The sequence below is a fragment of the Urocitellus parryii genome, chromosome 11, assembly GCF_045843805.1.
Source record: "Urocitellus parryii isolate mUroPar1 chromosome 11, mUroPar1.hap1, whole genome shotgun sequence".
Lineage (NCBI taxonomy): Eukaryota > Metazoa > Chordata > Mammalia > Rodentia > Sciuridae > Urocitellus > Urocitellus parryii.
Genome location: NC_135541.1, coordinates 49,367,064 through 49,383,066, shown reverse-complemented (window position 1 = coordinate 49,383,066; position 16,003 = coordinate 49,367,064). Strand labels below are relative to the sequence as shown.

At 43.1% G+C, this 16,003-nt stretch overlaps 1 protein-coding gene across 3 annotated transcripts in view; it reads right to left on the bottom strand.

Moving 5' to 3' along the window:
• Il12rb2 (interleukin 12 receptor subunit beta 2) overlaps positions 1 to 16,003 on the bottom strand; it is a 76,825-nt gene that overhangs the window by 41,865 nt on the left and 18,957 nt on the right. For all 3 annotated transcript variants that reach the window (XM_026408986.2, XM_026408992.2, XM_026409001.2), the window contains exon 7: positions 10,331 to 10,410. In XM_026408986.2, coding sequence (XP_026264771.2) covers positions 10,331 to 10,410 — 80 coding nt within the window. The remainder of the gene's footprint in view (positions 1 to 10,330; positions 10,411 to 16,003) is intronic.

Genomic DNA, 16,003 nt, shown 5'->3' with positions numbered 1-16,003 from the left:
GTATCCCTTCTGTAAGTGGGGGGTCTCCAGCTACCTCTGCTGAAAGACACATCTAGGATTGGAGAATGCCCCTCACTCAGGTTCCCTGATCAGCAAGAAATCTAATAATTTGGTTTCCTATGAAGATTGTCTGTCAGGACAGAATAGGCAACATGAATGTCTGGTTCACTTAAAATTTGTATTTGTCACTTTAAGTGAATAAATCGGCCTTCTGATTATAATTTGGTTTCTGAAACAATTAGCATACTGGGAGAGAATGTTCCAATTTGCTGAGTCAAGCCTTCTGGTTGGCCCAACAGCTGTATTCTCCCTGCGGATGAATCCATGAGTGTCCAACTTTTATATTTCCATTTCTGGGAGCATGATTAATACAGATTTGTTCTGGGACCCTTTTGTGTCCATGAAGCTCAATCCTGGATCTCAAGCCTTGGTCTGCACCACGTAAGCGCCATGTTGCCCGGGAACCCAGTGGATGAACATTTAGTCTTTCTCCACAGTTAGCATTTCAGATGTCCATCACAGCTGAAGTCATAGGCTGGCTGTGCAGATTAAAAGAAGCAAGTGCTTTCTAAAGTACTATATTCTACACTGTCATTAATAAACATGCCCATTGTCAGGGAAGAAAAATAACATGAATTAAAGCAAAAGTTTGTTAGGAAAGACCATTCCCTCAGCTATCCTTCCCTGTTTCTTCTCTGTAAGTCCAGAGGTAAGTGTATTACCCTCCTCCCTGCCCCACATTATCTCACCAAGGCACTTTGCAAGAGTTAACTAAGCTCACAAAATTCCCCATTCTTGCCAGGAACCCAAGAGGCTTCAGTTCTACTCTAACAACTAAGGAAACAGAGCACTAATTTGGAAGAAAGAAAAAAAAAGCACCTTGCAAACCAGACTTTGTTACTCTTTCACTGTCCTTCATAGACACCCCAGAAATCTCATTTGATTAAATGGTAAAATGCTGAAAGAAGGGGGTAAATGTCATCTCGGGTCCATGGAGCTTTCATAGTGACAGCCATAAATACCCAGCTGATCACAGCCTTCTAGTCAATAGAGGTGAGACTCAGAAGGATTGTGAAGTTTCCAGAGAATAGTAAAGGGCACAGACCCTTGCATTTCTCCTCTATTTCTCATATTTTAGAGTTAAAAAGATTATGAATAGGTTGGGGTGGAGTGGAAGTAGTAGACAAGTAAATATGGCATCCTGGGGCCATACATATGGCAATACATATGGCATTATATAAATATGGCTCACATAAAATGTTAAGCTCAAGTCTGGAGATAAAAGTTACCCTCTCTTGGGTAATTGCTCTCCTTAACCAAACTGGTCCTATAGGGTCCATGGAACAAAAATCTCAATAAGCCAATAGGAAAACAGGTATTTAGCCAAGTGGGCACTTAGTCTCCCAAAGCCTCTGAAAACAGTATAACTCATTTGTTTTTAAAAAAGAAATGCAACATAAAATTTGTAAATAATGTATATAATTCCTGGATCATCATTCCTGGATCATGCCTGGCCCAGATGGAATGGAATATCTTTGTGTAACCACCAAACTGGAAGAGTTTCTATAGATTAACAATGAATTCAACACTGTATTTTATAAACACAGAAACAGGGACTCAGTGAAATGAAATGACTTGCTTAAGGCTGTTCAAGGGATAGACGGAGAAGGGAGGATTGAATTTAGAGCGCTCAATTTCAGTATTCCCTCTACTGTGACATGCTGCTCCTTAAGCCTGAGACAATGGAGTGGCAGGTGCAGTCTGCCATGTTGCATAACTGGAATCCCCAGTCACCTTTCCTAGCAGGATGTTGCAAAGCTGCTTCTCTAATTGTGGGGTTGTGATATGTTCTGACATACAACATCAACGTTGGGCATGAGTTCAGAAATTTGGGAAGGGTAGGGGTCCATAATTCTTTTCTGGACCAGCAGGCTCTGAGTCACAAGGAGACAAGCTGTGAACCCAGAAGTCCTGTAGTCCTGAGCAGCCAGCTGACAAGTACCAGGTGAACATATTTATACTCTAGTGATGCTTATTTGCGTGACGGGGAGAAAATAACATTTGTTAGTAAACCATGTGTTAGGAGTTTTACCTCTATTGTCACATTTAGCCCTTACTACTCCCCATTCTGATGAGGATGCTGAGGTTTAGAGCTCAGAAGTCAAATACTCCCCACAAGGAAGGCATGTGAGATTGCAGAGCGCCCTCTAGTGGATGTGAGGCAGAATCCGGCCACCCAAATGTGTGACATCCCTGGTGGTGTCTAGTCCTGGAAACCCTTGTGCCATCTCTGGCAGTGCTGAGTGTGGCTCTCAGGCCACTGTTGCTTCTGTTATCCTCATTCTTTTCTGTTGGTAAGAGTATGCAAAAAAAAAAAAAAAAGGATAAGCTTTCCTATTGTTTGTCTCCTTCAGTTTTGTTTCTGCTCCATCCTGTCCTGTGGGAAATGAATGAAACAGCATGGAAACTCTTTCTGAATAAGGTTTGAGAAGTGGAGAGTGAACAGCTCCCTCAATAAGCTGCTGTGAGAGTTACACTGCCTGAAAAGGCTTCCAGCATCAGAGATAACGTGATGAATGAAATCCATGACAAGACAGAACTCAACACAGTTGAGACTATGACACCCTGGTGGTATCTAGTCCTGGAAACTCTAGTGCCATCTCTGGCAGTAATAATATATATATATATAATTAAAACTCTGGGGCTGGGATGCAGCTCACTGGTAGAGCACTTGCCTAGCATGCACGAGGCCCTGGGTTTGATCCTCAGCACTACAAAACAAAAATAAACAAAGGTCTGTTGGAGAAAAGGGGTCTCTGTGAATCGACAAAGCATTTCTTCTTAGGACTTACACCTAATGGAATTGTCCTAAAGTAACACTTTACTTCAGAACTTCTGATGCAAATAATAAGGGGAAAAATCTGTTAGAGCTTAACCAACAAAGTGGCTATAATCAATGCTCCTTAGAAAGTTAGGGGAATTTGAACACATTAGTCACCGCTTATATTGCTGACTTCGTGTTTTTTTTTTTTTTTTTTTTTTGTGGTGCTGGGGATTGAACCCAGGACCTCACACATGCTACATTAGCTCTCTACCACTGTTCACATTGGGCAAGTTATTTTACCTATTTGAGCCTCAACTTTATTATTTTTAAAATGAGGATAATTCCCATCCATGAGTTAAGAAGGGAAGTAACCTGTTCCAAAGAATGCACATGACAAATGAGAAGACAGAGACACTCGGTGAGTTCCCTTCTCTTGGTTACTCCGAAGTAATGCAACATCATCATAATTGGCACTACTCCACCCTCTACTAATCTCCAGAGACCCAGGCCATCTTGACTCTTGGCTTCACCTGCAGTTCTATATGGAAGGTTTACCAATGTGATGTAGTTGATTTCAAAGTACATTTAATTTGTGAGTTTAAACTCGGGTGCCTTGATTTTGGAATTCATGACTACCTTCAGCAGTCCAAAGTCACTTGAAGTTTTTCTCTTTCTCCCTCCCTTCCTCCCTTCCTTCTTTTCTTTTTGAGACTATGCTGCCTAAGCTGGCCTTGAACTCCTACCTCAGCCTCCTCCAGCTGGGACTACAGGCGCACACCAACTACACACTGCTTTTGAAATTATGACATTGAAATCTCCCGTCCACGGCTCCATCTCCCCCAGTCTGTCAGGTCATCTTTTCACTCTCGGGTCATGTACAACATTTGCACCCCACAGTGACTTAGTGCACACTTTTCACAGTGATCTTATTAATCTTTACAACAACCTCATGTGGTCTATTCCATTATTCTCCACACTTTACTCACAAGGAAAGTAAAGCCCAGAGAGGTTAAATACCTTGTTCAAGAACACATGACCAGTAGGTAGGGAAGCTGGACCTTGAACCCAGGTGGCACAGCTCTGTCTACAATTCTCAACAGTGGGACCTTGCTAGCACTGGGTAGACTCTGCAGATCTTCTGCAGGACTGAACTGACTGAACCCAGTGACACCTCACAGCAGTCACCCTGGCATAATGACTTCTATCTTGTTTTGTAGCTAGAAAAAAACCAGGAAAATAAAGGAAGTCTTCGTGAGAGCCAAACTTTAACTCCTCTTCCATCTCTGCTTCTAATCTTCTGTTCTCCCTCCTACCCACCCTCTTGTTTTTGTCCCTGGACACATTTTGCTCTCTAACCAAAATTCCCAATGTTCCAGCTGGCATAACACGTGCGACTAGCAAGCAAGGCAAGGCAACTCTTTTCTTTCCAAAAATATCTTTGGAAATGCTGTGCCAGTCTGTGATGGGACCAGGACTGGAAAGGAAAGGAGAATGAGTCGAACATTGCAACAAAATCATCAAAATGTTGCCATCTGCTGCTTTTGTATTGAGAGATTGATTCTGAGATTGGAAACCTCAGGTAATTATAACAGGGTTTCAGCACCTGGTAGACAATCTTCCCTAGGGATTTTCAATGGACGTTTGTCCCATGTCAATATAAATCAAGTTCCAGATAGTAATTTCCACTTGCACTAAGTCTCTTTCAGATGAGGAAGCCAAAGAAAGCATTCCCCCCAGGGCACTGTGATATAGGCTGGAGTATTCTTCATGTGACAGAGAATACTAGGACAAGAGACAAAGGAATGTCTTCAAAAAGTGTCTCTGAGGCTGTGCTGTGACTTGGGACTTGGGGTTTGCTATCCTTACTTTCATTTTGCCTTTGAGGGTGGCTATTTATTAAAACAAGTTGCCCATTGAACAGGTGAATAAAAAATAACAAATCTCTTGAAAGGGTAAAGTTTCTAAGCTGGAAAGCTTGAATGTAAAAGATTAGGTATTATTAAGTTCCTCTGTTACACCCAGATTCCTGAGATAGTTAAAACAACGCCCTACTGGCCGTTTAGCCTAGGGCCCTGTGCAGTTCCTCACAGGGCCCAAACCAATCAGTTTGAATGTGTAACCCGCTTACAAATGACCAATCACCCTCGCCCGCCAATGATTGTGCCAATCACATCTCAGAGTTGTTGTTCAATTTCCCCGCACCTCATGATGATTTGTTCTGATGTATGCAAAGCCTCCCGCCCTCCCCAAAAAGTGTACTTAAGCTCTGTTTGAACCTCTGCTCGGGGCTCTGAGCTGCGCTCCCTTCTTGAGTGGGCACAGAGTCCCAGCGCGCTGGAATGGATCCCCAATAAATCCCCTTTTGCCAATTGCATGGAGTAAGTCTCTTGTGTATGGTCTCTCCCTCCGACGCTCCGCCGGACCCCTTACACTCTCCCCCATCTTTGGAACAAGAGTTTCCCTAACTCTCCCTATTGCTTGTGGAAGAACTCTGGAGGTATGCAGTATCAAGAGGGAGCCCTTGAAATAAACCAACCGGTGCTGCCTCTCTGCCAGGTGGGAAGCTCTTAACTTCTGTACTTCTAAGACACACAGTTTTTGAAGACTTAGGAGAAAAGGAAAAAAGACTATAAAATATCCCAATCATTTTAAGTAGAATTACATTTTGGTGGGGGTACTGGGGATTGAATTCAGGGCTACTTGGTCACTGAACTACATCCCCAGACCTATTTTGTATTTTTTTTTTTTTTTTTTTTTTGAGACAGGGTGTCACTGAGTTGCTTAGTGCCTTACTTTTGCTGAGGCTGACTTTGAACTCTTGATCCTCCTGCCTCAGCCTCCTGAGATGCTGGGATTACAGGTTTGTAATCACACTTGGCTGTGATTACATTTTGAAATGAGGATATTCTGGGTATATAGGGTTAAAGTATATTATTTAAAATTAATTTCACCTGTTTCATTTTTACTTTTTAAAAATGTGGCTCACAAGACAATTTTAAAACACTCATGGCTTTCAACGGTGGCTTGCTTTATATTTCTGTGGAACAGAGCTTCGCTAAAGCGATGCTTTCCATCATGAATCCACAGTCCCTGACAAACGTTCTCATACCCTCCTGTGGAGAGCCTGTCCTTCAGCATTCAGCTCTACTATCCCTTATGGAGGGACTCCCCAACTTCTCACCTGTTCCCTGCTCTTCCGGGCAAGCCCACCACCACTCCTCCAGCTGATCTCTAAACTCCTGCTCAACATTCCTGGTGTCCTTGACATTCTGCTCCCATTCCAGTCCTTGCACTGGACTGTGAATTCCAGGACCTGAGGACTGGATTGGTCTTTTCCACTTTTATATCCCTGCCACACAGCATGAGTTTAGTACTAAAGAGGAACTTTGATATATTTATTGCTTTGAAAGAACACATGAAAGAATTCAGCTTCCTTTGTGCGTGGCTATTTCTCTTCCATATCTCCACCATCGTTTCAAAAGGTTTATGGCTTGGTATGATCAAGACGGAAGAAATTAAGAGGAAATGCTAAAGGTTAATGTGGCTTTAACCCATAGTCATACTTTTTCAGCCACCATCCATATACATTGAAGATAACTTTCTTTTTAAAGGATACGTGCTATCTTAACTGAAAGAAAAGTGTGCTGGAATTGAAAGTGTGCAGGGATTGAAAGGTTTCACCAAAGCAAAGGAAATCAAGAGGAACCACCCAGGAGGAGCCAGGGGGACTGGAAGGAGGGCTTGCTGAGCCTGTGAAGGGCTCTCACGGGACACTGGGCTGCTTGGGACCGAGCACCTGCTACTACCTGCTACTGCATCTGTTGTTTTAACAGTGCCCAGGTATTTTCATTTCATTTCATACATTAGGTTGTACTTTTTGGCTTTAACCTAGAAAATACCTTTTCTCTTAAAAATAGCTGATTCAAAAAAGTACAGGATAGTTTTAAAGAAATGGAGCTTTCAGGAAAAACCAAGGTATGAGGAAATGAGTAACGAATGGTGTGGAAACCATAACAACAAAGCAAAGGTCCCTTCACCCTCAACACACCCACACACTCACACATGCCCACCCTCACACACGGGCCTGCTCACATTCACACGCTCGCACCACACTCGTCCACCCTACCCACAAATACACAGCTTCCAACACTCACATGCACGCTGCCATCCTCACTTAGTCACATGCACAAGTCTCACACCCTTACACACACATGTTCACACACACACACTCAGTGACACCCTCACCCTCACATGGATTTGTATTGCACAGACTCATCCCGCTCACGTACAAAACTCACATGCATTCACACGTATGCAACACATACACCCAGCCATGCACACCCCCCAAGGCGCTGCATCCCCTCAGCATGAAGAGTTCTCCTCTAATGTAAACATCCTACAAAAGTGAAAGGTCATCTCACATGTCCCCTGACGTGAGGAACGTGCTCTTTGTCACAGGCTTGTGGGGTTTTACTTGGGGCTTCCATTGTGCTTCTCTCTGACATTGTGGGGTGGCCCCTGTGTTTGGTTTCCCAGTGTTGCTCAAAGAAGGAAAACCCCAGCACACTGCGTCTTTGTTCAGCGAGGGATGACTTGGGCCCACCACAAAGCGTCTAACCTAGCTGTAACATTTTTTTTTTTTTTTTTCTGGGCTGACATCAGATGACTTGCTTGTGCCTCAGCATCACCTCCTTGAATCCCCAGGCCTATCTGAGTGTGGCATGAGGAACCCCCAGTAGGAAAGGGGGGGGGCAGGCTGGGTTCACAAAGAGGGACAGTGATTTATGTCTCCTGCAACAGGGCCATGTTACCCCAAGGCCTCTCATTGGAGAACCCTCTTGATAAAAATGAGTGTGTGTGTGTGTGGCGGGGTGGGGAGGATGGCATCCCTGTGGCTCTAGAGGTCTGTGGTCCAAAGCAAGACTGCTCATCCCAGTTTCTCGAGGCAGTGTTTTCATCCCTCCCTCCACAACAGAGTGGCCTGTTGGGGGCCACTGGACAAGCCCAGGATTTGACAGAAAAGGACTTCATCCTATAATGGCCCTGCAAAAGCTAGGACTGGATCCAACTTTTTGATGACTACATCTGGTGTCAATCACAGACACTTCTAGTATTGACCTTTTAGTTTGTAACATAGGCCAGATTCAGTCCCGGTCACCCTTCTCAGGCCCACATTCTGGTTACATAAAAGAAAGAATTTTATGATGGTAAGAGGTGCCTGTGTGTGCATTGGGGGGCGGGCAGCAGTGACTTCTGTCTGTCCTGGTAGAAGTAGAAGCGGTATTTACAACAAGAGGAAGGGTAGACTCAAAGGGCATTGAAGACTCTTTGAGTTCCAAGGTCTCTCTAGAAACTAGTGAGGATGAGGACAAGGCCAAAGTGAGTAACTCAGAAGCATTTGCATGTGCACATTTGCTGAGCAGGACTTGTGGTTAACAGGCATTTACTTTGACTTGCCTCTGGTTTGGCTTTCAGACCGCCATGGTGATGCCGGGTCTGTAGTCTCTGACACCCCAAGAAGCACACAGGCATGCTGTAGTAACACCTGGTTTTACCTTGGAGCCCCTCCCTGCTCTATGGTTTCTAACCATTTGTGTCCCCTCATTGATTGACCCCACACTAGTCTTGTTGGCTTTACAGATTCCATGACCATTACTCTCTTTCTGCTGAGAGGAACCCTTGAGTAGAGAGACACGAAATAGGATTCACAAAGTCTCTTTCAGATCACTGTTGAGGACATTTTTTTTTTTTTTGGAGGAGAAATTTAGGTGTTAACCAGTTCCTTCCTTGTGAAAATGAAAACCAACAGCCAACAAATTGAGCTATTTTCTACTGCAAATTGTGGCTTCTCTGCATGCCCTGCTTTGAGAATTTTCTTCCTATTAAAAAGCAGATTTATTTTAAAATAAATGTTGAGCTGCAGAGTTAGTTTCAAAGGGAAGAGCTTGATCATGAGTCACTAGGCTATTTTTAGAACACCAGACTGAGAAGGAGAAGGAGAGAGGGTGGGGGAGAGGGAGGGTGGGAAAGGGCAAGCTCATTTCTTAAAATTGAAGAAGACTGCAACTCTCAAACCCAATGGAGGACATCATATTCATCATTGTGACTCTTCTGGTTTTCCTGCTCATGGGGTTCATAATTCCAAAACTGTTTCTTTGCCCTTGACTGGAAGAGGTGTAGCGAGAGGGATCTGAGTTTGAGGAATAAAGAGGAGTGTACTCACTAGGAGACCTTTTCTTTTGAGCATGCCTAGAAGTAGCTCAATTCACATAGCATTTTCTTTCAACAAAGAAAATACCATGAAGTAGCCAAGGAGGTCCCAGCCCTGTAGTTAGTGGGTGACACTGGGCAAGAACTTCCTCTTCCTGAGGCTTGGTTTTCTTATCTGCGAGGTGGATGTTAGCACCTCACAGGGTTTTGTGAGGACTGAATGGACCTGCAATGGTGGCTTCCGGCACTTGGTGAAACTCTCATTCTACCCCGTAAGGGCTTACTGTGTTCTGGAAGGTGGCTCAATCTATCCCTGTTTTACGTCCATTGAGGAAGTGCTACTTTCTATTCCTATTCGTGTTATTTTCTACTACTACACATGTTCTGGAGGTAGGGCAGCTTTCTTTACACCCTCTCTCTTTCAATGACTATAGAAAACACATTCCTAAATATCCACACCACAGCTTTCTCTATTTACCAGATCTTGAGTAAAGTTACCATGGTCACTGCTGGACACCCTTATGTAAAGGAGGGGGACAGAGGTAACAGTGGTCCACTTTATACTTTGAACCTAGCCCTTGCTGCTCTGCCACTGTGACTCATTTTTCAAATGGACCTGTTTCTTTCTCTTCCTCTCTCCCTGCTCCTCCCTAATCTCAGGGGAAACAAGATAACCTTTCTTCCTCATCTTAGGCAGAGTTATCTGTCCATGAGTACAACACCCACCATAGGAACGAAGTAATCCAGACTTGGTTGGTGGATGGTATCAGATCTCAGACAGGACTGTCTCCCAATTAACAAGTGAATTGCAACTCCAACAGAGATCATAGGAAATGTAGCCTCTGAGTCACCTCTTTAGAAGCCCCCTGTTCCTGCTGGATAGAATCATAGCCTTCTTTTCCCCTTTTCTCCAAACCATATCCTCATTATTGGATTGGCATCGGGGACAAGGAACGAGCTTTGGTAATAAGAGTTAAAAGAGACAGCGTAGTTGGGGTGAGAGGGTGGAAATGCCAGGAATGGAAGGACCTTGATCCACTGGAAAGTGGGATGAGGAAAGGCTCAGGTGGCTGGAGGGAGGGCCTGGGCTGGAGCCCCCCTCCTCATCTGGCAGGTGAGAGCACTGCAGCAGGGACCAGAGCCAAGTCTGAGAAAGTGAGCTCCTACACAGGCTTTGAAGCCTCATATCAAAGCCACGACAGAAAAAAAAAAAAAAGGTATTTTTCTGCCTTGAAAACATATAATCACTCAAATATATAATCTCCTTGAGTTTAAATTTGAAACTGAAAAACTTACCTTCCAGAAAAGAGAAATTTGTTGTCTATCGAAGTCCACGGCCTGTTTCATGTACCAGACATCTAAGGTCCCAGTAGGTTCTGATTTGAAAGGGGGGGAAATGAATTTTCATAAATATTTGCATAATAAAAAACCTTTAAAAGTCAAGGATTATAGAATAATTTCAATTTCTTTGTAAAACAGTATCTTCTTTTTCTTTCATTGAACAACAAACAAGTATTTCTTTGGTCAAAAAGTCAGAAAAAAGGAGGTTACTTCAAAAATAATTTTTTTTTTAAAGATGAGGGGGAAATTCATTTCTAAGTTTCCCATAATATGTATTAATACATGTTTCACTGGTACATAAGAGTTTAACTTAAAAAACTCAAAGTATGTGTAGTGATTTTTTTATTGGAATATAGAAAGAGGTCTCAATAGAAAAATAAAGACATAAGGAAAAAGCATTTTTAGATATTGTAAAAACACAAATGCAAATGACAAGCCTTATATTTATCTCCAATCCTGACTTATGCTGAAAAACCAGCCTCTACTTCAGAGCAAAGCTGTCTAAGGAAGGGGGTGTGACCCTTGTCCTTGGAAAGAGGACATACTTGGAAAGAGGACCCTTGTCCTAGGCACATACCCACCCTGCTGAGTTGTTTATCTACAAATAACAGGAGAGATCTGCTGCTCCAGGTGTCCCTGACTCAGTCTGACTAGGTGGGGACCCATAGCAACCCCCTTAGCAGCCACCAATCAGCATGAGACCAGGAAAATACCTGGGATGCCAGATGACCCTCCCAGTAGTTTATGGTGGTAGATAATGTGTTGGGAAACCATGTAGTTCAGCAGGTACACCCCTCATGGCTTAAATCAATCAGTTCAAACGAATCCCCCTCTTGTACTAACCAATCACCCCTACCCAACTTGTTCCCACCAGTGAATGTACTAATCATGTTTTAGAGTTGTTTTATGATTTTCCTGCAGTGTGTGATGATTTGCTAAGAGACGCTATGGTGTATGTGAAGTCCCTGCCTTCCCCAAAGAGTGTATAAAACTGCTGCAAACCCTGGGCTCGGGGCCTCTCAGCGTCACCAGTTGCTGTGTGCTTGTGGAGGACCGAGCTAGCTCTCAATAAACACCTCTTTGCTGCTTACATTGATCTTGGTCTCTGGTGGTCTTTTGGGAGTCCCAAATTCGAGCTTAACAATGCTGTAGTTTAGTTATTTGGTTTTTGATCATTAGACAAAGATCTACTTGAAAGGAAGGACTATCTCATTTATCTTAAAATTCCCAGTACCCAGTGAAGTGTTTAGGATGTAACAGTCGCCCAGTAATTGTTAAATGATAAATAAACATGAACAAATTAGGCAATATTATGGAACTGGTAGAAGAAATAACCATCTATCCATAGGACAATGGTCAAATATGGTCTAATTTCATTTGAGAAAGTCAAGCATACTGGAAAAAAGTGAACAATCAATTTGTGTGGGGGATTGATAGGTGAAGTAGTTTTATTTCCTCTACTATCATGTTACTAGATTTGCTTTGATTTGATTTACAGCCAGGAGTGGAATCAATAGAAACAATGCCTGAAAATAGGCTTTGATTGTACCAACCCAACTTCCTTTTATTTATTTATTTTTTTGGTACTGGGGATGCTTAACCACTGAGCCACATCCCTAATCCTTTTTATATTTAGAGACTATGTCTTACTGAGTTGCTTAGCTAAATTGCTGATCACAAGTTTCAAACTTGTGATCCTTCTGCTTCAGCCTCCCAAGCCACTGGAATTACAAGCGTGTACCACTGTGCCAACTTCTTTAACAGTGAAACTTAGGGTGTATTTGATGTGAGGCTACTTTGGGATTCCTTCTGTAGTAGAAAGCTCCATTTAACCAGGTGGAAATTTCTAGAAAATTAAGTTTTACTCTGGATAACAGAAGATACGCAGTCAAGGAGAGAAGAAGAGCAAAAGGGAAAGGGAGCCTATTTACATATCCATCTCACATCCTTCCTCTAACAATGGTCCACTTTATGCTTTGAACATAGGCCCTGCGACTTATTTTTAAAATAGACCTGTTTCTTTCTCTTCCTCTCTCCCTACTCCTCCCTAATCTCAGGGGAAACAGGATTACCTTTCTTCCTCATCCTAGGCAGAGTTATCTGTCCTTGAGTACAACACCCACCATAGGAACGCGGTAATCTAGACTTTGGGAATGGCACTAGAAGATCTCAGAAATGACTATCTCCCAAATTAGCAAGTGAATTACAACTCCAACAGAGAACAGGTGGAATGTAGCCTTTGAATCACCTCTTTAAAAGTCCCTGTTCCTGCTGATGGCAGAATCATAGCCTTTGGGACAGGAGTCTCCTGTGTTCCTCCTTTTCTAACAAAGCAATAAGCTTTCTTTTGTCCTTTTTCTCAAAACCGTATCCTCATTATTGGGTTGGCATAGGGTACAAGGACTGAGATTTCAGTAACATCCCTACACCCCACGATGCAGGTTGGTGTCGTGGTTCACGTGTGAGCTCCAGAGCCAGGCCATCTACAGCTCTTAAATAAGCACTAACTGGGTCCTTCAGCCAGTTTTCCCATGTCGAGTGAGGAAGATAATTCTGTACCTCACATGGGGCTGTCTTGAGAATCTAAATGGAGAGAGCTGGCACATGGTAAGCTCTCAGCAGATTCAGCTTTCGCCATTTTCTTTATTTGAAAACTGAAGTGCTTAAATCTTAAGAAATTTGTTCCAGACCCCAGAACCAATAATCAGAGAAGGGAGGCTTTGAACACAAGACCGCTGATCCCACAGTAGTTCACAGCCTTGGCTCTGTATCACGTAGTGGCCTGGCTCCGAGAAAGTTTACGATTTCTCTAGAATCCTCCCACCCCCTTCAGGAGGGCCTGTTTTTTGGATATTCTTTTGTCACTTCCTTTTTCTGATTCTCTCATCCTCTTCACTTTTTGTGTTTTCTAAACACCCACCTCTGCTCTTTGCTAAAGACTTCTGGTCCCTCCATCTTCCCATCAGTGATAATATTTACCCCTGTGGTGAGGACTGAGAGGTAAGAAGAGCTTCCACTAACCATTCTGAAAACACTCTCGATTCCTCAGGATTATGAAGAGCGTCCCAGAAATCAAACCTGGGCCCTCTACCTCCTAGTCTAGATGACAAAAGGAAAACATTATAGGCCACTGAAGAAAGGGAACCTGACTTTGAACACTTTACCACCTCCTTAGAGCCAGCTAATGCTCGGGCAGTTCATGCCCATATCTCATCTGATCCTCACACAGTGCAGGGGGTGGGAATGGAGCACACTGCTGTTCAGCTGAGGACAAGGAGGCTGAGGACAGATGGTTTACAAAAGGCTTAGAAGCTGGGTATGGTGATACACACCTGTAATCCCAGCAGCCTGGGAGGCTGAGACAGGAGGATTGCAAGTTCAAAGCCAGCCTCAGCAACTTAGCGAGGCTCTGTCTCAATGTTTCAAAATAAAACATAAAACTGACTAAGGATTTGGCTCAGTGATTAAGCATCTCAAAAAGAAAACAAAAAACCAAAAAAACATTTAGCTGGTAAATGGCAAAGAGGAGAGTTGAATCCCCAGCTCTGGCTTCTCCAAAGGTCCCACTTCCCATGACAGTCCACTATACTGTGCAAAGATATGGACATTCTGCAAACTTGACAGTCTAGACTTTGACTATGTAATTAGGATTAAGTGTGCTCAGCATCAAATCAGTTGACTTGCTCATAGCAGTAAATGCCTTCATTTCATTACATACTGGTAACAAATTTAAAAGAAATGTTCATTGCCTCATTAAAGATCCCCAATGTAATAGATTATTACAGAGCAAAGAATCAAATTCTAGAATGACACTCTCTTCCCAGAATAAATTGCAGTGAAACTGAAATTTTAAAGGCGCCCACCTGTGGTGTATGCCTCCACAGGAGAGAAATCATTAGTTGAATCTCTCTTGAGTTTCAAAGTGTAAAATTTCATGATCAGGGGTGTCAAATCTCTGCTGCTTAAGGCAACATAAGGGCTAATAGTGAGAAGAATCCTTTGACATTCAACTGTCACAAAATCACTTAAAGTTCTAACCTCAGTGTTGTCTAACAAAAGACAGAAAAAACTATTACAGACAAGCGAGAAAAAGAAAGTCAAAGGCCAAGGCCATCAAGTGAATTCAACACAAATGGGTAAAAATGACTAAAAATACAAATATGAGAAATGGAAGTCAGCCTTTCTGAGATGAAACTACCTTCTGTGTAAGGGGGAAAGCAGGAGGACTGAACGAGGAGAAAGCTATCTAAGTGAAAAGAGAGGGGCTCCTATATTAATCAGGAGACCAGCCCAAATGGGTAATGACCTTGAGAGTTCATTCTGCAATGCTGAGATTCTAGGATTCTAAGAATCGGTTTAGGTAGTAAACAAATCAGAGCCAAGCCGCGTGCTGCTTTTGAGATTAGCATCCATATCTGAAGTTGAGGCCAGTGCAGGGAGCCTGGACACAGGAAACTGAATCACAGGGAGTACAGAAGTCGCTCTGCAGGAATTTCCCAGCCAGGGAAAGTGGAGAGATCAAGAACAATGCGAATGCAGAGGGAACAAAGGGTTTTTGTCTCATCCTGGTTCAAATCATGCTCAGGGCAGGCAACCCCGAGGTAAGCCGTTTATCTTCTTGGTTCCTTGATGTCCACTTTTTGGGATGTGATGACATTCATCTAACATCTAGTTTCTAATACTCAGTTCAATCAGGTCTTCCAGTTACTTGAGTAGACAAGGGTTTAGAAGTAGATCCACACCTTCAGACACTGTCATCTGCTGAGCTGCCTGTGAAGTCTCTCTTGCCTGATGACTTAGCACTGGTTCACTCTCTCCCTTTCTACCTCTTTCCTGTCATTATCCTTGGTGGCTCATTGTGTCCATGAGGGCTGTTCCCAAGGGCTGGTATTGTCAGTACCCCCATCTGCCCACTTGTAATCATCTATTTCTCTCAACTCATGACTGCCTCTGGCTTCACTGAGTGAAGGAAAACAATCAGAGAGGAATTCCCTCATCTCCTCCATCATGAGAATTTTCAAACTGCCACTAGGGAAGCTAAGGCACAAGAATTGCAAGTTCGAGGCTAGCCTGGGCAAGTTAGTGAGACTCTGCCTCAAAAAAATAAATAAATAAACAAACAAATAAATAAATGAAAAGGGCTGGGATGTAACTCAGTGATAGAGCAGTACATTCTGGGTTCATTTCCCAGTCCAAAAAAAAAAAGAGAAGAAAAGAAAAAGAAAAGAGAAAACACAACTTCCCCATCAGCAACCCAACAACACTGTTACAAGGTTGGAGCATTTTACTTCTGTCCCCATCCAAATCCTTAACCAGAGCTCTGAATCCCCTCCTCTTGTTTCAATCAAGGACCTCTTTCCTACATCTATTCCCCACTTCCCTGTATCATTCATTCTCCCTGTCTGCTGGGCCCTTATTTTTCCCTTGCAAGTGCACTGCATTATCTCGGAGCCTAAAAACAAAACCAGAATTTCTTTTTTTCTTTTTAAAATTTATTTTAGTTGTAGATGGACACAACACCTTTATTTTATTTTTATGTGGTGCTGAGAATCGAACCCAGTGCCTCACATATGCAAGGTGAGCACTCTACCACTGAGCAACAACCCCAGCCCAAAACCCAGAATTACT